At 70.4% G+C, this 24,491-nt stretch overlaps 3 protein-coding genes and 1 pseudogene across 5 annotated transcripts; 2 read left to right on the top strand and 2 right to left on the bottom strand.

Annotated features, from left to right (window-relative positions):
* LOC135976239 (isocitrate dehydrogenase [NAD] subunit gamma, mitochondrial-like) overlaps positions 1–325 on the bottom strand; it is a 4,602-nt pseudogene extending 4,277 nt beyond the window's left edge.
* A 24-nt stretch (positions 326–349) lies between these two features.
* On the top strand, positions 350–12,995 carry SRPK3 (SRSF protein kinase 3). The gene is given in 19 exon segments (XM_065571273.1): positions 350–1,034; positions 1,150–1,225; positions 2,286–2,416; positions 3,075–3,183; positions 3,603–3,690; positions 3,976–3,988; positions 3,991–4,062; positions 6,433–6,539; positions 8,254–8,358; positions 8,360–8,420; positions 8,692–8,717; positions 9,143–9,247; positions 9,249–9,291; positions 9,815–10,054; positions 10,149–10,249; positions 10,688–10,795; positions 10,884–10,953; positions 12,066–12,158; positions 12,530–12,995. Coding segments are annotated over 19 exon segments (1,749 nt in total). The 5' UTR covers positions 350–1,018; the 3' UTR covers positions 12,715–12,995.
* Positions 12,996–13,126: 131 nt separating this feature from the next.
* Positions 13,127–19,017, bottom strand: LOC101944131 (isocitrate dehydrogenase (NAD(+)) 3 non-catalytic subunit gamma). 3 transcript variants are annotated; one of them, XM_065571285.1, is made up of 14 exons: positions 18,722–19,017; positions 17,982–18,014; positions 17,590–17,601; positions 17,209–17,306; positions 16,977–17,089; positions 16,307–16,367; positions 16,004–16,136; positions 15,374–15,507; positions 15,185–15,287; positions 14,956–15,102; positions 14,726–14,820; positions 14,218–14,278; positions 13,814–13,922; positions 13,127–13,325 (listed from the first exon to the last, which is right to left on the bottom strand). In XM_065571285.1, the coding sequence occupies exons 1-13, from the start codon at positions 18,782–18,784 to the stop codon at positions 13,821–13,823; spliced, it is 1,155 nt and encodes a 384-aa protein (XP_065427357.1). In that variant the 5' UTR covers positions 18,785–19,017; the 3' UTR covers positions 13,127–13,325; positions 13,814–13,820. The 3 variants fall into 3 exon arrangements, with proteins under 3 accessions (XP_065427357.1, XP_065427359.1, XP_065427358.1); XM_065571287.1 differs by having other exon boundaries at positions 17,590–17,618; positions 17,979–18,014; positions 18,722–18,826; XM_065571286.1 differs by lacking the exon at positions 17,590–17,601.
* A 320-nt stretch (positions 19,018–19,337) lies between these two features.
* On the top strand, positions 19,338–23,572 carry SSR4 (signal sequence receptor subunit 4). Its single transcript, XM_065571312.1, has 6 exons — positions 19,338–19,524; positions 20,642–20,760; positions 21,632–21,706; positions 22,553–22,642; positions 22,809–22,874; positions 23,414–23,572. Exons 1-6 carry the CDS (start codon positions 19,461–19,463, stop codon positions 23,516–23,518), a joined length of 519 nt encoding a protein of 172 aa, XP_065427384.1. The 5' UTR covers positions 19,338–19,460; the 3' UTR covers positions 23,519–23,572.
* The last annotated feature ends 919 nt before the right edge of the window (positions 23,573–24,491 follow it).

Genomic DNA, 24,491 nt, shown 5'->3' on the forward strand with positions numbered 1-24,491 from the left:
ACAGGCCCGGAGCTCGGCCTTTGGATGTAATTTATTTTCAGCAATAAAAACACTTTTCAGAAATTGGGTTTCTGGCCCTTTAATTGGGGGGTGAATTGACCCCCTGAGCCAGCCAACACCCCCGTTATGGGGGACAGGACCCGTGCCCTCCCCCCCGAGCCAGCCCACACCCCCCTGCACCCCTGAGCCAGCCAACAGCCCCCTCCACAGGGGACAGGCCCCGTGCCCCCCCCGTGCTGGCCATCACCCCTCCCCGAGCCAGCCAACACCCCATACGGGGATGTGACGGAGCAGGGAGGGGGAGTGTTACGGGCACTCCCTGCATCGGTGCTGGCTGGGGGGATCTCGGGGTGACTTCACTTGAGGGGCGACACCTGAGTGTAACCTGAGCCGGGAGGGGGCTGGGGCCAGGTGACCCCTTCTGCCCGGGACACTGGACAAAGGCTGGAGGGGGGGCTGGAGGAGGGGCTGGTGGGTGGTGGGGGTCAGATTGGAGCTGGCTGGGGAGACGGGGTCTGGGCTCCCCACCCCCAGGATGGACCCAGCTGAGGGGTCCTGGTCTCTGTCCCTACGAGCTCCCCCGTGTTCCTGGTGGCGAATAACCCTTCGCGGGGACTCGCAGGAAGTGGGGTGCAGGCCCGGCCCCCCCACACGCCGTGACAGTGCCCCCCCGAGCCGGCCGGATTGGGGCCGGATTGGAGCCAGCACCCTCTAGGGGGCAAACGCCCCTGCCCTATCCCCCCCCCCAGCCAGGAGATGGGGGGCTGGGGCTGGAAGGGGCTGGGGGGCTCATTGGGCCTGGGAGGGAAAGAGGAGTCTGGCCTGTCTGTGTCTGGAACCCCCCCCCTTAAATTGGGGGTCTCATCCCAGGTACTGCCAGAGAGATTGATACAACCCCCCTTCCTGGGGTCCCCCTCCCCTTCCCCACTTCCCCTCCCCCTCCCGGGATTCCCCCACGTGGAGCAGCAGCTGTTCCCCTCCCCCGCGGGGGGCACATGCGCTGGCTTGGCAGGGAGAAATGAGCAGCAGGAAGGGTGAGGGGGGCAAGGGGGGCTGCCGGGGGGAGGAGGGCAGCGGGGGGGCATGATGCAATGGCTGGAGGTGCTGCCAGGACCCCCCCCCCCACTAACCCTCCCTCTCCTCCCCCAGGTCCAGGCAGCTCCCAGGGCAAGAAACCCAAAAAGAAACACAGGAAAGAAAAGGGACCAAGAGCCACGGCCCCCAGGTGAGAGGGGCTGCGGGTCGGGAGTGAGGGGCACCGATGGGGGGGGGGGATAATAGGCTCTGGGCTCCCAGCCTCACCCCTTGTGTACGGGAGGGGGCGGGTTATTCAGGGCCCTCTGGCCCGGGGGGGGGGCGGGTTCGGGGGGCGGGTTATTCAGGGCCCTCTGGCCCGGGGGGGGGCTGGTTCAGGGGGCGGGTTATTCAGGGCCCCCTGGGCCGAGGGGGGTAACGGGGGGGGGGCTCTGCGCCAGGCCCGGGGGTGGCGGGGGAGGGGCTCTGCACCAGGCCCGGGGGGGGGATTCGGGGGGGGCTCTGCACCAGGCCCGGGGGGGGATTCGGGGGGGGGCTCTGCGCCAGGCCCGGGGGGGGGATTCGGGGGTGGGGCTCGGGGGGGGGCTCTGCGCCAGGCCCGGGGCTGGGGTTCGGGGGTGGGGTTCAGGGGGGGGCTCTGCGCCAGGCCCAGGGGTGGGGTTTGGGGGGGGTTCTGCGCCAGGCCCGGGGTTGGCGGGGGAGGGGCTCTGCACCAGGCCCAGGAGGGGGATTCGGGGGGGGCTCTGCGCCAGGCCCGGGGTTGGCGGGGGAGGGGCTCTGCCCCAGGCCCGGGGAGGGGCTCTGTGCCAGGCCCGGGGGTGGGGTTCGGGGGGGGCTCTGCGCCAGGCCCGGGGGGTTCGGGGGGGGTTCTGCGCCAGGCCCGGATTCCTTCCCCTGGGCAGGCCCCAGCTGGCCAGGAGCTATTTTTAACCCCGCAACGCCGGCTGGGGGTGAGGTCATTGCTGAGTCGGGGGCACGTATCCCAGCATGCACTGCACCCCCCCCCCCCAGACGGCCCAGCCCAGCTGAGTCCGAGTCCCTCCCTCCCCGGGATCCCCAAATCTCCCCTCCCCTGGGCTAGACCCCCCCTTTCTGTGCCTGGGACCCCCCCCCAGAGGTGGCTGCATCTTGGGCCGGCGCCATGGGGGAGCTGCCGGACAGACCCAGGTATGTGGGGGAGATGCGCTGCACCCCAGGGGGGGCACGTCCCAGCTCCGGGAGGTCACTAACCTCCCCGTTTCTCTCCCCAGGGTGCCCCAGCCCCCCAGCCCCACGGAGCCCCCCCCCGCCCCTCCGCCGCCTCTGGCCCTGCCCCCCCCGGCCGGGGGGCGCCTGGGCTCCGATGACGAGGAGCAGGAGGACCCCAGGGACTATTGCAAAGGTGGGGGGGTCTGGCACGTACCACTGAGTGTGGGGGGGTAGGGATGGCAGGTACCATGGGGATAAATGGGGAGTGGCGGAGAGGACACGGGGGGCATGAACCACGGGGAGGGATGTACCAAGGGAGGTGGCCACAGGGAGGGATGTACCACAGGGAGGGGTGGGGGTGGGATGCCATGGGGAGGGATGTACCAAAGGAGGTGGTCACAGGGAGTGATGTATCACAGGGAGGGGTGGGATGCCACGGGGAGGGACATACCAAGGGAGGTGGCCACAGGGAGGGATGTACCACGGGGATGGGTGGGGAAGTGCCACGCAGAGGGATGTACCATGAGGAGGGCGGGGGGGGGGGCATGAGGAGGGATGTACCACAGGGGCAGGGGAGGTGACAGGGAGGGCCATACCATGGGGAGGGGTGTGAGAGGAGGGAGGGATATTCCACATGATGGGGCGGGAGGGTGCCATGGGGAGGGACATACCACGTGGAGGGGCGGGGGGGCACAAGAAGGGATGTACCTCGGGGCAGGGTGCCACATGGAGGGCCATACCATGTGTAGAGGGCAGGGGGGTTCTGTCTGCAGCAAAGCAATCTCCCCGGGGGGGAGGGGGAGACGCTGGGGTTCATGGGGCTGGCAGCAGCTGATCCCCCATTCCCTCAGGCGGGTATTACCCGGTGGCGATCGGGGACCTGTTCAACGGGCGCCACCACGTGGTCCGAAAACTCGGCTGGGGCCACTTCTCCACCGTCTGGCTCTGCTGGGACATCCAGTGAGTGGGGGTGGCAGGGGAGGGGCCTGGATGCCTGGGTTCTCCCCCGCCTCTGGAGGGGAGTGGGGTCTAGTGGTTAGAGCGGCGGGGGGGGCTGGGAGCCTGGACGCCTGGGTTCTCTCCCCAGCGCTGGGAGGGGAGTGGGGGCTGGTGGTTAGAGCGGGGGGGGCTGGGAGCCCGGACGCCTGGGTTTTCTCCCGCCTCTGGGAGGGGAGTGGGGTCTAGTGGTTAGAGCGGGGGGGAGTGGTGGGGACTGGGAGCCCGGACGCCTGGGTTCTCTCCCTGGCTCTGGGAGGTGAGTGGGGGCTGGTGGTCAGAGCGGGGGGAGTGGGGGGGACTGGGAGCCCGGACGCCTGGGTTCTCTCCCAGCTCTGGGGGCCGGGGGGCTCTGTGAGGCACTAATCTCCCCCCCTCCGCAGGCGGAAGCGGTTTGTGGCGCTGAAGGTGGTGAAAAGCGCCGGGCATTACACCGAGACAGCCATGGATGAGATCAAACTGCTCAAATGTGTGAGTGCTGCCCCCCCCCCAGCTGCCCCCCACCTCCCTCCTGCCACCCAGGATCCCCCACCTCCCTCCGTCACCCCAATTCCCGCCTCTGGCTCCCAGCTCCCCCCCACAGCCACTCCCCCTCCCACCCCCCCCCCCTCTGGCTCCCATCCCCAGGGCATGGGGAGGCCAGGAAAGATGATAGTGTGGCTGAGAGTCGGGGGGGCTCGGACGTCTGGGTCCCCACGTCCTGCCTCAGCGTAGCGCCCCCCCCCCCCACACACACACAACTTTCCACCCCCACAGGTTCGGGACTCGGACCAAGTGACCCCAAGAGAGAGACCATCGTCCAGCTCCTCGAGGACTTCAAGATCTCGGGCATCAACGGCGTCCGTATCCTTCCATGGAACCCAGGTGTCCGGGCTCCCAGCCCACCCCCCCCCCCCCATTCTAACCACCAGTCCCCTGCCCCTCCCAGAGCCAGGGAGAGAACCCAGGAGTCTGGGCTCCAAGCCCCCCGCTCTAACAACCAGCCCGAACCCTGGTGGATCTTCCAGTGCTGAGATTGCCCAACCAGCCTGTGTCACCCCCGGTCACTCAGCTGGCAAACCGCGCCGGTCCCGTCGAGTGCCCGGCCCCGGCCAGACCGCGCCGGTCCCGTCGAGTGCCCGGCCTCCGTTCTCCGGCCAGACCGCGCCGGTCCCATCGAGTGCCCGGCCTCCGTTCTCCGGCCAGACCGCGCCGGTCCCGTCGAGTGCCCGGCCTCTGGCCAGACCGCGCCAGTCCCGTCGAGTGCCCGGCCTCCCTTCTCCGGCCAGACCGCGCCGGTCCCGTCGAGTGCCCGGCCTCTGGCCAGACCGCGCCGGTCCCGTCGAGTGCCCGGCCCGGCCAAACCGCGCCGGTCCCGTCGAGTGCCCGGCCTCCGTTCTCCGGCCAGACCGCGCCGGTCCCATCGAGTGCCCGGCCTCCGTTCTCCGGCCAGACCGCGCCGGTCCCGTCGAGTGCCCGGCCTCCGGCCAGACCGCCCAGGTCCCGTCGAGTGCCCGGCCCCGGCCAGACCGCACAGGTCCTGTCGAGTGCCCGGCCTCCGGCCAGACCGCACAGGTCCCGTCGAGTGCCCGGCCTCCGGCCAGACCGCCCAGGTCCCGTTGAGTGCCCGGCCTCCGGCCAGACCGCCCAGGTCCCGTCGAGTGCCCGGCCTCCGGCCAGACCGCACCGGTTCCGTCGAGTGCCTGGCCCCGGCCAAACCGTGCAGGTCCCGTCGAGTGCCAAGCCCCGGCCAGACCGCGCCGGTCCCGTCGAGTGCCCGGCCTCCGTTCTCCGGCCAGACCGCGCCGGTCCCGTCGAGTGCCCGGCCTCCGTTCTCCGGCCAGACCGCGCCGGTCCCGTCGAGTGCCCGGCCTCCGTTCTCCGGCCAGACCGCGCCGGTCCCGTCGAGTGCCCGGCCTCCGTTCTCCGGCCAGACCGCGCCGGTCCCGTCGAGTGCCCGGCCTCCGTTCTCCGGCCAGACCGCGCCGGTCCCGTCGAGTGCCCGGCCTCCCTTCTCCGGCCAGACCGCGCCGGTCCCGTCGAGTGCCCGGCCTCCGTTCTCCGGCCAGACCGCGCCGGTCCCGTCGAGTGCCCGGCCCCGGCCAGACCGCGCCAGTCCCGTCGAGTGCCTGGCCTCCGTTCTCCGGCCAGACCGCGCCGGTCCCGTCGAGTGTCCGGCTTCCGTTCTCCGGCCAGACCGCGCCAGTCCCGTCGAGTGCCCGGCCCCGGCCAGACCGCGCCAGTCCCGTCGAGTGCCCGGCCCCGGCCAGACACATGTCACAGATCTCCTCATATACCAGAAAAGGGCCTTCCAGCCCCAAGGGCAGTGAGCGCCCTGGTCCGAGGGTAGCTCAGACCTGACCCAGGGGACACGCTCCAGCCGAGAACAGAAGGGCGCGAGCGCGGGTTCAAAGATCAGTCTGCACCCAGACCCGATCCACTTCTGGAGGGTCAGGTACAGAGCCCAGACGCCCAAAGTCCCCGGGTCCGAGGCCAATGGCCGTGCTCAGGTGGCGCCAGTCAGTGACTGGGGATCTCAGTCCTCGCGGCTCTTGAACCCAGAGCTGAGCCGAGATGAAGCAGGAACGTGGCCCAGGGTTTACACGCTCGGCTCAACTTCCCGGCTCCCGACCAGCCTGCAGGGGCATTTCCCATGCCGGCTACCGAGAGACCGAGCCAGCGAGTCTCTTCCAAATATTCCTGTTTGATCCCCGAATCCGAGCCCTGAGCCCGCGATGCTGGCCCAGACCGGCCTAACCCAGCTAGGAGAGAACCCAGGCGTCCGGGCTCCCGGTCCCCCCACCCCTCCCAGAGCTGGGAGAGAACCCAGGCGTCCGGGCTCCTGGCCCCCCCGCCCTTCCCAGAGCTGGGAGAGAACCCAGGCGTCCGGGCTCCCAGTCCCCCCACCCCTCCCAGAGCTGGGAGAGAACCCAGGCGTCCGGGCTCCCGGCCCCCCCGCCCTTCCCAGAGCTGGGAGAGAACCCAGGCGTCCGGGCTCCCAGTCCCCCACCCCTCCCAGAGCTGGGAGAGAACCCAGGCGTCCGGGCTCCCAGTCCCCCCGCCCCTCCCAGAGCTGGGAGAGAACCCAGGCGTCCGGGCTCCCGGCCCCCCCGCCCTTCCCAGAGCTGGGAGAGAACCCAGGCGTCCGGGCTCCCAGTCCCCCCACCCCTCCCAGAGCTGGGAGAGAACCCAGGCGTCCAGGCTCCCAGCCCGGCTTTCCTTGACTGGGCCCAGATGTCTGCATGGTGCTGGAGGTGCTGGGGCACCAGCTGCTGAAATGGATCATCAAATCCAACTACCAGGGGCTGCCCCTGCCCTGCGTGAAGAGCATCCTACGCCAGGTAGGGGGGCCGAGACCCCCACTGTCGGGGTGTGGGGGGGCCGGGCCCGCACCCCACTTCCTGCGAGTCCCCGCGAAGGGTTATTCGCCGCCAGGAACGCGGGGGAGCTCGTAGGGACAGAGACCAGGACCCCTCAGCCGGGTCCATCCTGGGGGTGGGGAGCCCAGACCCCGTCTCCCCAGCCAGCTCCAATCTGACCCCCACCACCCCCCAGCCCCTGCTCCGGCCCCCTGCCCCCTCCTCCAGCCCCCCCCGAGCCGTCTCCTCCGGCCCTTCTGTCCCCTCCTCCAGCCCCCCCCCCAGCCCTTCCGGCCCCTCCTCCGGCCCCCTGCCCCCTCCTCCAGCCCCCCCCCAGCCGTCTCCTCCAGCCCTTCCGGCCCCTCCTCCGGCCCCCTGCCCCCTCCTCCAGCCCCCCCCCAGCCGTCTCCTCCAGCCCTTCCGGCCCCTCCTCCGGCCCCCTGCCCCCTCCTCCAGCCCCCCCCCAGCCGTCTCCTCCGGCCTTTGTCCAGTGTCCCGGGCAGAAGGGGTCACCTGGCCCCAGCCCCCTCCCGGCTCAGGTGACACTCAGGTGTCGCCCCTCAAGTGAAGTCACCCCGAGATCCCCCCCAGCCAGCACCGATGCAGGGAGTGCCCGTAACACTCCCCCTCCCTGCTCCGTCACACCTGCCCAGAGCCGCAAGAGAACCCAGGCATCCGGCTCCCGGCCCCCCCTGCTCTGACCACCAGACCCTGCTCCCCTCCCAGAGCTGGGGGGAGAACCCAGGAGTCCTGGCTCCCAGCCCCCAGTCTCACTTGAACCCACTGGACCCTTTGGAGAGGTGCTGAGTGGGGGTCAGGCTCTGCCCAGTCCACACAGCCCCATAGCCCAAAGGCTGCCTGGTGGTGGAGGTACAAGCCACAGCCTGGTCCATACAGCCCCGTCTCTGCCCCCCACAGTACGGGGAAGGGGAAGCTCTGTGTATGGGAAGCCTCTTCCCCTGGTCTGTCCACGCCCCCATTACCCCAACATTGGGGGGGGCTGGTTTTTGGAGGTTCTGGGGGAGGTCGGGTTGTACTGCCCCATCTGTGCCCCCCAGTATCCTGAAGGTAGTGGCGTGGCCTGGTTTTGCAGGGGGCTGTGGGGGTTGGGCTCTCCCAGTCCATATGGCCCCATCTGTGCTCCCCAGGTGGGGGTGCTCGGGGGGGTTGGGACAGGGGGCTTGGGCTGTCCTGGTCCGTACGGCCCCGTGCGTGCCCCCAGGTGCTGGGTTTGGGGGTGCTGGGGGGGTTCAGCTGTCCCAGTCCGTATCGCCCCGTATGTGCCCCCAGGGGGTGGGTTTGGGGGAGCTGGGGGGGCTCAGCTGTCCCAGTCCGTATCGCCCCGTATGTGCCCCCAGGGGGTGGGTTTGGGGGAGCTGTGGGGTCTCAGCTGTCCCAGTCCGTATCGCCCCGTATGTGACCCCAGGGAGTGGGTTTGGGGGAGCTGGGGGGGTTCAGCTGTCCCAGTCCGTATCGCCCCGTATGTGCCCCCAGGGGGTGGGTTTGGGGGAGCTGTGGGGTCTCAGCTGTCCCAGTCCGTATCGCCCCGTATGTGCCCCCAGGGGGTGGGTTTGGGGGAGCTGGGGGGTTCAGCTGTCCCAGTCCGTATCGCCCCGTATGTGCCCCCAGGGAGTGGGTTTGGAGGAGCTGGGAGGGCTCAGCTGTCCCAGTCCGTATCGCCCCGTATGTGCCCCAGGTGCTGCAGGGCCTGGATTACCTCCACACCAAGTGCAAGATCATCCACACGGACATCAAGCCGGAGAACGTGCTGCTGTGTGTGGGCGAGGGCTACGTCCGGCGCCCTGGCGGCCGAGGCCACCCGCTGGCAGCAGCTGGGGGGGCCGCCCCCCTCCGCCTCCGCCGGTAGGGCTCCCGCCAGCACCGGGGGGGAGGGGGGCTGGGGCCCGGACGCCCGGGTTCTCCCCCGGCGCTGGGGGGGAGTGGGGTCTGCTGGTTAGAGCGGGGAGGGGGCCTCAGACCCCCGGGTTCTCCCACAGCTCTGCGGGGGAGTGGGGTCTGGTGGTTAGAGCTGGGGGGGGCCCGGACGCTTGGGTTCTCTCCGTGAGTGTCTGTTGATGCTTTTCTCTTCGGATGCCCTTTGTGTTCTGAGAATCTCGACCTCGTCTCCCCCCAGTGAGCTCAGCCCCCCAGGGGATGGAGGTAAGTTCTGCGTGGGGGGGGGGCTGGATGCCCTCACACACCCACTGTCTCGCACGCCTGCCCGGGCACCTGCTCGCTCTCCCTTCCCCACTGGGCACACATCTCTGTCCACCTGGTTCCTTCCCCGCACGGCCCTTTGCACGCTCGGGTCCTTCCCTGCCTGCCTGGCACGGCCCTTCGCACACTCGGGTCCTTCCCTGCCCTCCTAGCCCGCCCCTTCGCACGCTCGGGACCTTCCTGGCATGTCCCTTCGCACGCTGGGGTCCTTCCACGCCCATCTGGCATGTCCCTTCACACGCGGCTCCTCTCGCACGCCTGGGCTTCTGGTCACACTGCGGCCGGGTGCGCGGCTTCGTCCCCATGTGGTGCCTCGTTCCCCCTCCCGGTCCCCCCCCGCCACACGGGCGCTAACCGGGTCCCGGCAGATGTCCAGGAACCGGCGCAGGAAGTTGAAGCGGAAGCAGAAACGGCAGGGCCGGCTGCTGGCCGAGCGGCTGCGGGACCTGCAGCGGCTGGAGGAGCTGGAAACGGGGGCCCCCCCCCCCGCCTGGGGCTGACTCCGACACAGAGGAGGGTGAGAGTCAGCAGGGTTGTGGGGGACCCTGGGGGAGGGGGATATGGGGGGTTAGCGGGGGAGGGGGAAGTCGGGGGCTCGTGGGGGGGTTAGTGGGAATTCGGGGGATCGCGGGGGGTGGGGGGGAGAGGGATGTCAGGGGCTCATGGGGGGTTAGTGGGAAGTCGGGGGATCATGGGCTCATGGGGGGGTAGCGGAGGAGGGGGACATCGGGGGCTCGTGGGGGGGTTAGTGGGAATTCGGGGGATCGCGGGGTGTGGGGGGAGAGGGACATCGGGGGCTCGTGGGGGGGTTAGTGGGTAGTCGGGGGATCGTGGGAGGTGGGGGAAGTCATGGGCTCATGGGGGGGTAGCGGAGGAGGGGGACATCGGGGGCTCGTGGGGGGGTTAGTGGGGGAGGAGGACGTCAGAGGCTCGTGGGGGGGTAGCGGGGGAGGCGGATTTGTGGGGTAGCTGGGTGGCGGGGGAGGGGAATGGCCCCCCTCTTTCCGGGGCTCACCCCACCCCTGCTGTCTCCCCTCCAGAGTGGCCCCTCCCCGGGCAGGGCAGCGTGGCCAGCAGCCCCCAGAGCCAGACCTCGTCCTCCGGCTTCCAGGCCCTGCCGCCCTATGACGCCTGGAACGGCCCCTTGGGGGGCGCCCCCCCCCGCCGGCCCCCCAGCCCCGACTCGGCCACTTCCGGCTTCTCCAGCTCCCTCTTCTCCACGGCCTCCGGCTCGGGCAGCTCGGGCCAGCGGGAGCGTGGGGGGCTGCTGTCGCCCAGCGGTGAGTGGGGGTGGGCTGGGCTGGGGGGAACCAGGGGGCCGGGGGGGGGGTCTGAACCAGGGAAACGAGGCCTCACCCCCCTTATCCCCCCCAGCTCCGTTCAGCGCCTCCGAGTTCCTGGTGAATCCCCTGGACCCCCAAAACGCCGACCGCATCCGAGTGAAGATCGCGGACCTGGGCAACGCCTGCTGGGTGGTGAGGGGGGTCGCGATATGGGGAAGGGGGCTGGGATCTATGGGTCACGGGGGGCTGGGTTTTGTGGGGTGAGGTCTAAGGGGTGGGGTGGGGGTTCTAGGATCTATGGGTCGCAGGGGGCTGGGTTCTGTGGGATGGGGGTTCTGGGATTTATGGGTCGCGGGGGACTGGGTTCTGTGGGGTGGGGGTTCTGTGGGGCGGGAATCTATGGGTCGCGGGGGCTGGGATCTGTGGGGTAGGGGTTCTGGGCTCTATGGGTCGTGGGGGGGCTGGGTTCTGTGGGGTGGGGGTCTAAGGGGTGGGGGTTCTGTGGGGCGGGAATCTATGGGTCGCGGGGGCTGGGTTCTGTGGGGTGGGGGTTCTGGGTTCTGTGGGTCGTGGGGGGCTGGGTTCTGGGGGTCGCTCTCCCTGCCCTGTTCTCACCCCCCCCCGTTTCAGCACAAGCACTTCACCGAGGACATTCAGACCCGGCAGTACCGCGCCCTGGAGGTTCTGATCGGCGCCGGCTACAGCACCCCCGCCGACATCTGGAGCACAGCCTGCATGGTATGCCCCCCCCCGACCCCCCCAGCCGGGCCTGGCCCCCCTGACCCCCCCAGCCGGGCCAACCCTGACCCCCCTCTGCTCCCCACAGGCTTTCGAGCTGGCGACAGGCGACTACCTCTTTGAGCCCCACTCGGGGGACGAGTACAGCAGGGATGAAGGTGGGTTGCACCCAGATACCGGGGTAGATGGGCCTGGGGGGCAGCAGGGGGGCGGAGCTGTGATGGGGGATAGGATGGGGGGACAGTGGGGGGGCAGAGCTGGGAGGCGGAGCTCTGATGGGGGATAGGACGGGGGGCAGCAGGGGGCAGAGCTGTGATGGGGGATAGGATGGGGGACAGAGCTGTGATGGGGGGCAGCAGGGGGGCGGAGCTGTGATGGGGGATAGGACGGGGGGACAGTGGGGGGGCAGAGCTGGGAGGCGGAGCTGTGATGGGGGATAGGACAGGGGCAGTGGGGGGGGCGAAGCTGTGATGGGGGGCAGTAGGGGGCAGAGCTGTGATGGGGGGATAGGACGGGGGAGCAGCACAGGGGCGGAGCTGTGATGGGGGGATAGGACGGGGGCAGTGGGGGGGTGAAGCTGTGATGGGGGGCAGTAGGGGGCAGAGCTGTGATGGGGGTATAGGATGGGGGAGCAGCACGGGGGCGGAGCTGTGATGGGATAGGACGGGGGCAGTGGGGGGGAAGAGCTGGCACGGGGGTCAGCAGGGGGGCAGAACTGGGACAGGGGGATAGGACCTGGGGGGCAGAGCTGTGATAAGGGGATAGGACCTGGGGGGCAGCAGGGGGCGGAGCAGTGATGGGGGATAGGATGGGGGGGCAGCAAGGGAGGCAGAGCTGGGACGGGGGGCAGCAGGGGGGCAGAGCTGGGACAGGGGGATAGGACCTGGGGGGCAGCAGGGGGGCAGAGCTGGCACGGGGGATAAGACCTGGGGGGCAGTGGGGGGGGCAGAGCTGTGATAGGGGGATAGGACCTGGGGGGCAGCAGGAGGCGGAGCAGTGATGGGGGATAGGATGGGGGGCAGAGCTGGGACAGGGGGCAGCAGGGGGGCAGAGCTGGACAGGGGGATAGGACCAGGGGGGCAGCAGGGGGCGGAGCTGTGATGGGGGATAGGATGGGGGGGCAGCATGGGGGGCAGAGCTGGCACGGGGAGCAGAGCTGGCACAGGATAGGACGGGGGTCTGCCCATGGGGGGGAGATGGTGTGGGGATGTAATGGGGGGCAGGGGAGACGGGACCAGGACTGACCCCCCCCCCCGTTTACCCCCCCCAGATCACATCGCCCACATGGTGGAGCTGCTCGGCGAGATCCCCCCCCACTTCGCTCTCTCGGGGCGCTACTCCCGGGAATACTTCACCCGCCGAGGTGAGGGGTGGGGCAGAGCCGTGGGGGAGGTGGGGGGGCTGGGTTCTGTGGGGCGAGGGGTTGGGGGGAGTGGGGTTTGGAGGTTCAGGGGTCCAGGCTTGGCAGGGCTCTGGGGGACCCCACTGGGGGGGTTGCGGCTCTGGGAGGGGCCCCACTGGGGGGGGTCTGGGCTCTGGGGGGACCTGGCGGGGGGGCCCCACTGGGGGACCCGGCGGGCGGGGACTGGGCTGTGGGGGGGCCCCACTGGGGGGGCACTGGGGGACCCGGCGGGGGGGTCTGGGCTGTGTGTGTGGGGGGCACTGGGGGACCCGGCGGGGGGGTTGGGCTCTGGGGGTCCCCGGCCCAGCACTGACGCCCCCCCTGCCCCCCAGGCGAGCTGCGGCACATCCCCAACCTGCGGCCCTGGGCGCTGGGCGCGGTGCTGCTGGAGAAATACGAGTGGCCCCAGGAGCAGGCGGCCGCGTTCGCCCGGTTCCTGCTGCCCATGCTGGACTTCCTGCCCGAGCGGCGCCCCACGGCCGCCCAGTGCCTGCAGCACCCCTGGCTGGGCCCCTAGGGACCCCGGCGTCCGGCCGCCCCCCGCCTGCAGCACCCCCGGCTGGGCCCCTAGGGACCCCGGCGTCCGGCCGCCCCGCGCCTGCGGCACCCCTGGCTGGGCCCCTAGGGACCCCGGCCCCGGGCTGCCCTGTGCCGTGCGTGTCAGGGACCCAGGCGTCCGGGCTGCCCTGTGCCGGGATGGGGCCGGTTGTCGGTGTTTAGGGGCAGAGTGTGGGGGGCGCGTGGGGGGGGGCTGCCCCCGCCCCACCCTGTGACACTTGATTAAATGGTTTGACAAAGCCCTGCTGTCTGCGTGATCGTGTGGGGGGATAGGGACCCAGGCGTCCGGGCTCCCAGTGCACGCTCCCCCCGCTCACGGTGGAAGGGAACCCAGGTGTCCGGGCAGGGGCCAGGCAGGTGGCAGAGGCAGCTGAGACAGACGGCCATTTATTACCCGTGGGGCACTGGCCCCACAGCGACACACACACACACACACACACACACACACACACACAGCAGCAGTGACATGGATGGGGGGGCAGGGGGCTACGGTCCTGCCCCATGGATCACCCGGCTGGGGGCTCCGGCCTGCGCGACCCCTTCGCCTTGGCTTGAGAGTGGGGTCCTCCCCTGTGGGAGAAAGAGAGGTCAGAGAACCCAGGCGTCCTGGCTCCCAGACCCCCTTTTCCCCCCCACTCTGCCCCACCAGATCCCACCCAAGACACGGGTGCTCCCAGATTTCCCCATCTCACGACTCCGCCTCCGCACCCCCCCCCCCCCGAGGGCCCCAGGAGTCCAGCTTCCCCCCACCCCCCCGAGGGCCCCAGGCGTCCGGGCTCCCGGCTCCGCCCCTCCCGAGGGCCCCAGGCGTCCGGGCTCCCGGCTCCGCCCCTCCCGAGGGCCCCAGGCGTCCGGGCTCCCGGCTCCGCCCCTCCCGAGGGCCCCAGGCGTCCGGGCTCCCGGCTCCGCCCCCCGAGGGCCCCAGGCGTCCGGGCTCCCGGCTCCGCCCCCCGAGGGCCCCAGGCGTCCGGGCTCCCGGCTCCGCCCCCCCCAAGGGCCCCAGGCGTCCGGGCTCCCGGCTCCGCCCCCCCCCCGAGGGCCCCAGGCGTCCGGCTCACCCTGGCCCTAGCTGCACTGGCTCCAGCCGCTGGCCGTGCGGACGTGCCGCAGGATGGACTGGACGGCCCCTGACGTGGTGCCCTGGCCCCCGATGTCCGGCGTGTGGGTCTGCGGGGAGGGACGGGGCCATGAACTGGGGCTGCCCCCCATTTCCCTGGGGCAGCCTTTCCCCAGGGGCAATTACCCCTCACAGGATGTCCTTCCCCCAGGCGAGGCGGGATTTCCTGTCCCAGTAGCCTGCGATTGGCCACTGCTGGGGGAAGAGGCGGGACTTGTGCTCTTGGTTGGAATCTCCCTATTATTAAGCCGGGACTTCCCCACCCAGCTGCCTGCCGTGGGCCAATACTAGCAGAGGAGGGCGGGACTTCCTCCCTTGCCAGCCAGGGGAAGGGGCGGGGCTTACCGCCTCATCGTCCAGGGAGGCCAGCACTGCCTGGCGGATGGTGGTGGCGAAACTGTGCAGCCTGCAAGGGGAGGAGCAAAGAGGGGCGGAGTCAGAGCAGCACAGGCCCCGCCCACCCAACAGGTACCGCCCCCAGAGGAGGGAAGAGGATAGAGGGGGAGGCCCTGAAGATGGGGCTGGGGACACTCACAAGACCGGGGGGCGCACGGGGTGGGGGGGTGAGGGGGAGGGGCTCACCGGAGAGGGAGGGGGCGCACGGGGTGGGGGGGCGAGGGGGGGCTCACCAGAGAGGGAGGGGGCGCACGGGGTGCGGGGGTGGGGGGGGTGAGCTCACCGGAGAGGGAGGGGGCGCACGGGGTGGGGGGGGTGAGCTCACCGGAGAGGGAGGGGGCGCACGGGGTGGGGGGGCGAGGGGGGGGCTCACCGGAGAGGGAGGGGGCGCACGGGGTGGGGGAGGAGGGGGGGGCTCACCGGAGAGGGAGGGGGCGCACGGGGTGGGGGGGCTCACCGGAGATGGTCCAGCATCATGCAGGCGGCGAGCAGGGTGGCCGTGGGGTTGGCGACGTTCTTGTGGGCGATGCTCTTCCCCGTGTTCCGCGTGGCCTGGGGGGGGGGGGAGGGGAACACAATGAGACCCTGATCCTGCCCCCCGCCAGCGCCCCCATTCCCGCCCTGCCTGCTGCCCCCCATTCCCACCCTGCGGCCCCCTGGAACCCCCCCGCGCCCCCCCTCGCTCACGGTCTCGAAGACGGCGAAGTCCCTCCCGTAGTTGGCGCCGGGCACCAGCCCCGGGCCCCCGACCAGCCCCGCGCACACGTTGTTCACGATGTTCCCGTAGAGATTGGGCATCACCATGACGTCGAACTGCTGGGGGCGGGACACCAGCTGGGGGGAGAGCGGGGGTTAGGACGCCGGGGGTCTCTCCCGGGGGAGGGGGGTTGGGAGGCCCGGACGCCGGGGTTCTCACCTGCATGGTGGTGTTGTCCACGATCATGCTGTCGAAGGCGATCTCCGGGTAGCCGCCCGCCACCTCTCGGCAGCACTGCAGGAAGAGCCCGTCACCCAGCTTCCTGTGGGGGAGGGGAAGCGGGGCTGAGCGACCCCCGGCCCGGCCCCCCGCCCCCCGCAGACCCCGCCCCCGCGGCCCGGCACTCACATGATGTTGGCCTTGTGCACGGCGGTGACCTTGGCGCGCCCGGTCTCGCGGGCCAGCCGGAAGGCGTAGTCGGCGATGCGCAGGGACCGGGCCTTGGTGATGATCTTCAGGCACTCCACCACGCCGGAGACGCTCTGCGGGGCAGGGGGCGGAGTCAGGACGCGAGGGGCGGAGACCTGAGCCCCACGGAGGGGAGGGGCACGGCTCAGGCTTCCCCTCCCAAACGGGGCGGGGCCCAAGGTGGAGCCAAGGCACCAGGTGAGCACAGATCCTAGGGGGGCTGGGGCCCCCAGGGGCTGGGGCCCCCAGGGGCTGGGCAGGAGCTCCCGGGGGGCAGGGCTCCCAGGCAGTGGGTGGACCTCCCAGGCAGTGGGCGGGGCTCCCAGGGGCAGGACCCCAGGGGGACAGAGGCGGGGCTCCCAGGGGGTGGGCAGGGAAAGGGGCAGAGCTCCCAGGGGCAGGACCCCAGGGGGTGAGCGGGGCTCCGAGGGAGTGGGCAGGGCTCCCAGGGCCAGGACCCCAGGGGGACAGCAGGGGAAGGGGTGGGGCTCCCAGGGTGGGCGGGGCTCCCAGGGGCAGGACCCGGGGGGGGGGGCGGGGCTCCCGGGGGGCGGGGCTCCAGGGCGGCACCTCGTGCTCCAGGCTGCTGTACTCGCCCTCCGTGTTCTCGCGGACGATGAGGATGTCGATGTCCCGGTGCCGCGTCAGCACCCGCGGGAGGCTCTGGCAGTGAATCACGTTGGCGTAGAGATCCAGGCTGGTGCTGGGGGGGACAGGGTCAGAGCCCCCCCAGGATGGCTGGCGCCCCTCACTCCCAACCCGCAGCCCCCCCCAGCGCCACCCGCGCCCCTCACTCCCGACCCGCAGTCCCCCCCAGCGCCGCCCGCGCTCCTCACTCCCATCCCCCACCCCCCGGCATGTAGCCCCGCTCACCGCAGGATGTTGTTCCGGGATTTGTGGGACGGGGGCAGGTTGTGGTTGGTCTCAATGTTTCCTGTCGAACAGAAACGAGTTAATCCCTGAACGCAGGAACCCAGACCAGACGGGGACCCTGCGGCCCCTCAGTGCGGGGCCGGGGACCCAGGGACCCCTCGGGCGGGGCAAGGGAACCAGAGTGTGGGGGCACCAGGCCCTGCGCCCCCGGCTTCCTGCGATTCCTCTCCGCCAGCCAGTACAGCAGAAGGTTTATTTAGACGACAGGAACACGGCCCAGGACAGGTCTTGCAGGCACAGACAACAGGACCCCCCTCAGTTAGGTCCATCTTGGGGTCCCAGGGGCACCACAGTCCCATTGGGGGGGTCAGAGCCCCGTCTGGGCTCCCTCCATTACCAGCCAGCTCCTGAAACTCCAACTCCCTCCAGCGTCTCTCCCCCAGCCTCCCCCCGGCTCCCCCCCCAGCCTTTGTCCACTTCCTGGGCAGTGGTGTCACCTGGCCCCAGCCCCTGCTCAGGTATCTTCCCTCCAGGCCCGTCTCCCATCCCCCAGTGCAGCCCCCCAGCAACCTTCCCTGGCCCACTCCCCACTCCGCATTCAACCACCACATTGGGAACAGGCCCAGTTCGCCACAGCAGGGCCGGGGACCCCTCCAGCACCAGGACACACCCTTCAGGGCGACGCGGTTTCGCCGGATGGCCATGATTGCGTTCTGAATATCGTCCTCCGCCGCGTCCGAGCTCACCCGGACCTCCTCGAAGTCCACCGGGACGCAGGCCTGCCTGGGGGAGGGGAGAGAAACAGGACGCCTGGGTTCTCTGGGAGGGGAGTTAGACCCTTGGCTGGGTTTCCACGCTCTCTGGGTCAGCACAGGGGGCAGCTGCCCCGATCCCGCCCCTACCTGAACACCTCCTTCACGTGCAGCATCAGCTCCGGCCCGATGCCGTCACCTGGGATCATGGTCACGGTGTGACGCCCCCCGTACTTCGCAGGAGGAGGCTGCGGGAAGAGGCGGTGTGAGAGAACCCAGGAGTCCGGGCTCCCAGCCCCCCTGTTCTAACTCCCCAACCCCCACTCCCCTCCCTGAGCCAGGGAGAAAACCCAGGAGTCCGGGCTCCCAGCCCCCCTGTTCTAACTCCCCAGCCCCCACTCCCCTCCCAGAGCTGGGGAGAGAACCCAGGAGTCCGGGCTCCCAGCCCCCCCCTCCCCCCAACGCCTGAACCTGCCTCTTTCCCTCCCACTGGCCCCGCATTGTGCCCCGCAGTCTGGGAACAGTACTCACGATGGGGGTGTGCTGTGGGTCGCAGGATGCACCGATGGGGGAGAGAGGGGGGGAGAGAAGGGGGTTAGTACAGCTCAGTGGGAAGGAGGCCGGGTCATGGGGGACGGGGGCCCCCCCGGGACATCCTCTTTGTTCGGGGGAGGGGTCTGAAGCTAAGCCCACAGGCCACGGTACCCCCAGCTCCCCCCAATCCTTGACCCATTCCCAGCCAGCCCCCCCCCATCCTGCCCCCCAGGGAGCCATGGGGCCGCCCAGCGTCCTGTGGCAGGGAGTTCCCCAGGCCAGCCGGGCGTGTCCCTCTGTGGGGACGGGGGGGTCGCGACCCCGCTGCCGGCCCCGCCCCTCTCGCCAAGCCCCGCCCATGGGCAGAGCGGGGGGGCCGGGGGACTCACTGACGTCAGGGTCCGGCGCTCGGCTCCTGGCACCTGGGGGAGAACAAGGGGGGCAGGTTAGAGCCGGGAGGGGGGAGGGGAGCCCGGACGCCTGGGTTCTTTTCCCAACTGGGGGGGGGGGGGCACTCTTGCTCGCCCCAGAGGATGCTGGGAACTGGCCCCAGGGGTTGGCGTCTCTCTAGCGCCCTCTGCAGGGCTGAGCCAGGTCATACCCCCCCACCGCTGGCTAAGGGGAGCCGCAGCCAATCAGAACCGGCCGCTTCGGTGTGTCCCGCCCACTCGGGGAAGCCGGCCCAATCAGCAACAGCCGCAGGAGACGAAGACCAATCGAAAGAAACTCACCCGCTTGGCCCCGCCCCACTCTTTGCACGTGCCTCTTTCCCGCCCCCTTCGGGCGTGCCAACCAATCAGCTCCGCTCTGATCGATTAAGCCCCACCCATCCCTTACGCGTACTCCAATCAAAAGTAAGCCTCTGACTCGACCCCCGCCCATTTCCATCCTCGCCCAATCAACTGAAAGCTGGTGGGACCGCCCCCGTTCCAATCGCAGCCAATCATAGCCTCGACTCCTGATTTGTCCCGCCCTCCTCCGGTGTCCTGTCCAATGAGGAGACCGATGCGGCACCCTGCCCCGCCGTTCCACTCCCTCTCATCCAATCAGGAGCCTCCCCCGCGGCTTGAGCCGAGCCCGCCGGCCAGTCCTCCCGCCGAAGGCCCCCCCCGCGCGCGCCCCTGCTCACCGGACGGGGCGCGAGCAGGGCCGCTCTCCACAGCTGCCTCGTCGCCATCAGAGCCGCAGCCATGGCAGAGCCGCGCACGAGACACGGGACCAACGCGCGCCCGCTCCCGCGAGAACTAGTCAGCGAAATCCCGCGAGAGCTCCGACCTGGAATTCTCGCGACGTCTCGCTGGGGAAAACCGGCGCGCGCAATGAGGCAATGCCGCGCCTATTTTCCGCGAGTCGTCAGCGCCACATACATCCCGGCGGCCATTTTGTATCATCAGGTTGGGGGCTGTCTCGAGACGTCCTGAGAGACGCATGCGCATTGACGGCCCTTTGGCTTGTTTCTCGCTCCTTGGGGCAAATAAGTCTCGGCGGCCATTTTGTCCCTGGAAGTGTCTGTGATTGGTAGGGAGGCTTCGCGAGAAGGCGGAGCGCACGTGCGCACTGATGGGGCCGCGCCTTTTCTCACTCGCGGGTGCGCAAAATAAGTCTCGGCGGCCATTTTATTCCTGAGTCTCCGTGGAAATCTCGCGAGCGCTAGCTCGGCGCAGGCCCCGTGGTCACCCAGCGTCCCTTCTCGCTCCGCCCCGCGCTAGATAAATCCCGGCCGCCATTTTCTCTCCCCGGGAGCGCTAAGGCCACGTCCGCTCTGGGTCACGTGGCGCGTTGGGGGCGCTGCTGATTGGCTGGCGGCGGAAGGCGCTTTCCCGACACCCTCCGCGGCGGTGGCCCCGGTTCTTCGGCCACGGGCGGCGATGGCGCTGGCGGGGATCGCGCTGCTCCTGGCGGCGGCGGCGGCGGCGCTGGGCGGGGCCAGAGGTACCGGACCCCGCCCCCTGCCCGGGCTCCCTCGGGCCCCGCCCCTGGGAGCCCCCGCGGGGCGCCGGGCGGGGGGGGTTGCAGCGCTGTGGGGGCGGAGCCAGAGGGGGCGGGTCTCTGGGGGGTCTGGGGGCGTGGCTGCAGCGCTGTGGGGGCGGAGCCAGAGGGGGCGGGTCTCTAGGGGGTCTGGGGGCGTGGCTGCGCCCTGTGGGGGCGGAGCCAGAGGGGGCGGGTCTCTAGGGGGTCTGGGGGCGTGGCCGCGCGCTGCGGGGGCGGAGCCAGAGGGGGCGGGTCTCTAGCGGGTCTGGGGGCGTGGCCGCGCGCTGTGGGGGTGGAGCCAGAGGGGCGGGTCTCTAGGGGGTCTGGGGGCGTGGCTGCGCGCTGTGGGGGCGGAGCCAGAGGGGGCGGGTCTCTAGAGCGTCTGGGGGCGTGGCCGCGCGCTGTGGGGGCGGAGCCAGAGGGGGCGGGTCTCTAGGGGGTCTGGGGGCGTGGCCGCGCGCTGTGGGGGCGGAGCCAGAGGGGGCGGGTCTCTAGAGCGTCTGGGGGCGTGGCCGCGCGCAGTGGGGGGCGGAGCCAGGAGCGGGTCTCTAGGGGGTCTGGGGGCGTGGCTGCGCCCTGTGGGGGCGGAGCCAGAGGGGGCGGGTCTCTAGGGGGTCTGGGGGCGTGGCTGCGCCCTGTGGGGGCGGAGCCAGAGGGGGCGGGTCTCTAGGGGGTCTGGGGGCGTGGCTGCGCCCTGTGGGGGCGGAGCCAGAGAGGGGCGGGGGTCTAGGGGTCGAGCCAGAGGTGACGGGGTGGGGGTCTGGGGATTGCGGGGTCTGGGGGTGGAGCCGGGGAGGGGCGGGGTCTGGGGTGGAGGCAGAGGGGGCGACGCTTGGGGCGGGGGGGGCGGGGGCGGAGTCTGTGGGTGCAGGCAGAGAGGGGCGGGGCGGGTGAAGGCAGAGGGGGCGGGTCTGGGGGCGTGGCCGCGCGCTGTGGGGGCGGAGCCAGAGGGGGCGGGTCTGGGGGGCGTGGCCGCGCGCTGTGGGGGTGGAGCCAGAGGGGGCGGGTCTCTAGGGGGTCTGGGGCGTGGAGCCAGAGAGGGGCGGGGCCGATGCTCACTGCTCCCCCCACCCCACAGGTGAGCCGTGCCCGGAGCCCACCATCGTCCCGTCCTATTACACCACGGCCGACGCCGTCATCTCCTCGGAGAGCGTCTTCGTGGTGGAGATTGCGCTCACCTGCCGCAATGGGGCGCAGGTACGGGGCGGGGCTGGATTCTCGCCTGGCCCGGGCTGGGAGGGGCTGGGAGACCGGATGCCTGGGTTCTCGCCTGGGCCCGGGAGATGGGGGGGGCGTGTCGCGGAGTGTGGGGGAGTCAGGGCCCTGCACCCCTCTTCCTGCGATTCCCCGGGACTCTCAGCCGGCCAGTAAAGCAGAAGGTTTACTTAAGGACAGGAACACAGTCCCAAGCCGAGTGTGTAGGTACAACCAGACCCCCTCAATTAGGTCCCTCGGGGAGGTTCAGGGAGCTTAGACCCCAGCTTGGGGTTCCCTGCGTTGCACCACCCAGCCCCAACCGAAACTAAAACTCCCAGCCCCTCCCGCTGCTCCTCTCCTTTGTTCAGTCTCCCGGGCAGAAGGTGTTAATTCTCCCCACCCCCGTTCCTGGCTCAGGTTACAGCTCAGGTAGCTTCCTTCAAGGGAAGTCCCACATCCCCCCTGCAACATTCCCAGGTCAAATCTGCCCTGCTCCCTGCTCCGTCACAGGGGTTGGAAGGCTTTTGGCCAGGGGCTGGTTGGGGGTGGGGGCTAGTCCCTTGGGAACTGACCTTGTGGGATCTGCCTAGGGTCATTCAACATCTTCACTGCTGGGGGGGTGGAGGAGGTGGGGGTTCTGCTGTGGCCTAGACCCCGCGGTGCTAGGCCCCGCCCCCCGCAGTGCTAGGCCCCGCCCCCCACCCCAACCCCGCAGTGCTAGGCCCCGCCCCCCCACCCCACCCCAACCCCACGGTGCTAGGCCCCGACCCCCCGCGGTGCTAGGCCCCGCCCCCCCACCCCAACCCCGCGGTGCTAGGCCCCGCCCCCCCACCCCAACCCCGCGGTGCTAGGCCCTGTCTCTCCTCCACAGAATGTCGCCCTGTATGCTGACGTAAACGGCAAACAGTTCCCCGTCACCCGGGGGCAGGACGTGGGACGCTACCAGGTAGGGTCGAGGCCTGGCGGGGGGGCAGTGGGTTGGGGGCTGGGAGCCAGGACTCCTGGGTTCTCTCCCTGGCTCTGGGAGGGGAGTGGGGGCTGGTGGTTAGAGCGGGGGGGCTGGGAGCCAGGACTCCTGGGTTCTCTCCCTGGCTCTGCGAGGGGAGTGGGGGCTGGTGGTTAGAGCGGGGGGGCTGGGAGCCAGGACTCCTGGGTTCTCTCCCTGGCTCTGGGAGGAGAGTGGGGGCTGTGGTTAGAGCAGGGGGGGCTGGGAGCCAGGACTCCTGGGTTCTCTCCCCGGCTCTGGGAGGAGAGTGGGGGCTGGTGGTTAGAGCAGGGGGGGCTGGGAGCCAGGACTCCTGGGTTCTCTCCCCGGCTCTGGGAGGGGAGTGGGTGGGGGCTGTGTGCTGGGACTCCTGGGTTCTCTCCCCGGCTCTGGGAGGGGAGTGGGGGCTGGTGGTTAGAGCGGGGGGGGGCTGTGGGCCGGGACTCCTGGGTTCTCTCCCCGGCTCTGGGAGGGGAGTGGGTGGGGGCTGTGGGCCGGGACTCCTGGGTTCTCTCCCCAGCTCTGGGAGGCGAGTGGGTGGGGGCTGTGGACCGGGACTCCTGGGTTCTCTCCCCAGCTCTGGGAGGCGAGTGGGTGAGGGCTGTGGGCCGGGACTCCTGGGTTCTCTCCCCAGCTCTGGGAGGGCAGTGGGTGGGGGCTGTGGGCCGGGACTCCTGGGTTCTCTCCCCAGATCTGGGAGGGGAGTGGGTGGGGGCTGCAGGCCGGGACTCCTGGGTTCTCTCCCCGGCTCTGGGAGGGCAGTGGGTGGGGGCTGGGGCGCACTGACGGTTCCCCCCACCCCCCCAGGTCTCATGGAGCATGGAGCACAGGGCCGCCCGGTCAGGCACCTATGAAGTGAAGTTCTTTGACGAGGAGTCGTACAGCGCCCTGCGCAAGGTGAGGGGGGCCTGGCTCTGGCCTGGGGGTACCCCAGAGATGGGGGAGGTTGGGAGAGGGTTGGGGGCCGTTAGCCCTGCTCCAGCTGCTGGGGCCAGTTTCTGCTGCCTGGGGATGATCTGTGGGGGCCCCAACAACTGACACTTCATTTCCCTCCCGCCCCCAGGCCCAGCGCAACAACGAGGACGTATCGGCGATCCGAGCCCTGTTCACAGTCAGCGTGGATCACCGGGTGAGAGGGGGGCTGGCCCTGGTCGGGGGGCCGGGATCACATGGGGGGGGGGCAGGGCTGTGTCCTGGGGGGCCGGGATCCCCCTGGGGATGAGGGGCAGGGCTGTGTTGGGGGGTGGGATCCCCCTGGGGATGAGGGGCAGGGCTGTGTTGGGGGGTGGGATCCCCCTGAGGATGAGGGGCAGGACTGTGTCCCCCATGGTGCGGGGGGGGGGGCTCTCCCTGGGTGGGGGGGGGCAGGGCTGTGTTGGGGGGTGGGATCCCCCCGGGGATGAGGGGCAGGGCTGTGTTGGGGGGTGGGATCCCCCGGGGATGAGGGGCAGGGCCGTGTCCCCCATGGTGGGGGGGGCTCTCCCTGGGGGGGGGGCAGGGCTGTGTTGGGGGGTGGGATCCCCCCGGGGATGAGGGGCAGGGCCGTGTCCCCCATGGTGGGGGGGGCTCTCCCGGGGGGGGGGCAGGATCCCCCTGGGGTGTGGGGGTCACTGAGCCCGTCCCATGCGGGGAGCCCAGCCCCCCACTGACCCCCCCGGTCTCCCGCAGGGCGCCTGGAGCGGACCCTGGGTCTCCACGGAGGTGCTGGCTGCCGCCATCGGGCTCCTCGTCTACTACTTGGCCCTGAGCGCCAAGGGGAGCATCCAAGCCTGAGGGGGAACCGGGGCCCCCCCTCTGTGTGTCCCCCAATAAACACTGTCCACACCCGCTCGGCTCGCTGTGCTTCTGGGGCGCGGGGCTCCACTGCCGGCCCCCAGCTCTGGGGAGGGGGAGGGGCTGGTTCTCAGCACCCCCACTATCCGGCCCACGGGGGGACAAGGCAAGGGGGGGGCCGGTCTCCAGTTAGGCGCTGGCCCAAGGGGTGAATGTTGCGTGGGGGGCCCCCAGCGGCCCGACACTGCCGCCCTGACTTTCACAAAGGGGGCGACACAGACACGAGGCCGGGAGTGAAACCGGAACGAAAAGGGAAATCACAGCGCAGCTCCGGAGCAGGGAGAGGCGAAGGGCGGCCTTGGACCCGGGCCGGGAAGGCCTGGGGAGGAGCCGGACTCTGGCAAATGAGGGGCAAATACAGAATTGGGCCAAACTCGACCGTGAAGAGCCGGAGCCTGGGGCCCGGAGCGGAAGCCGGAAGCTGCTCCGCGACCCGTGGGGCCCCTGGGCGAGCCAGCTGCGAAAGGGTCACTCAAGGACGACAAGGCCATTGCGGAGAAATGAATCGAATTCGGTCTTCACGGCCGAGGATGGGAGGGAGATTCCCAAACCGGATCCCGTCTGTTTAGGTGACAGATCTGAGGAAGTGTCCCGGATTGAGGTGTCGCAGAGGAGGGTTTGGAACAAACGGATAAACGAACCCGCACTAAGTCCCCAGGCCCAGATGGGCTCAGGCAGGAACTCAGACGTGCCGTTGTCGTCTGTCCCCGCTGACGAGGACGGCTCCTGTGCCGCCGATCGTTACAAAGGGCTCCAGCGGTGCCCCCGGCAATTACAGGCCGGTGAGTCTGACTTCAGTCCCGGGCAAAGGGCTCGAAAGTGTCGTAGAGAACAGAACGGCCAGACACGGAGCTCACCACAACTTGTGGGGGAAGAGGCAACGTGGATTTTGTAAAGGGAAATCGTACCTCAC

The sequence above is a fragment of the Chrysemys picta genome, chromosome 17, assembly GCF_011386835.1.
Source record: "Chrysemys picta bellii isolate R12L10 chromosome 17, ASM1138683v2, whole genome shotgun sequence".
NCBI lineage: Eukaryota > Metazoa > Chordata > Testudines > Emydidae > Chrysemys > Chrysemys picta.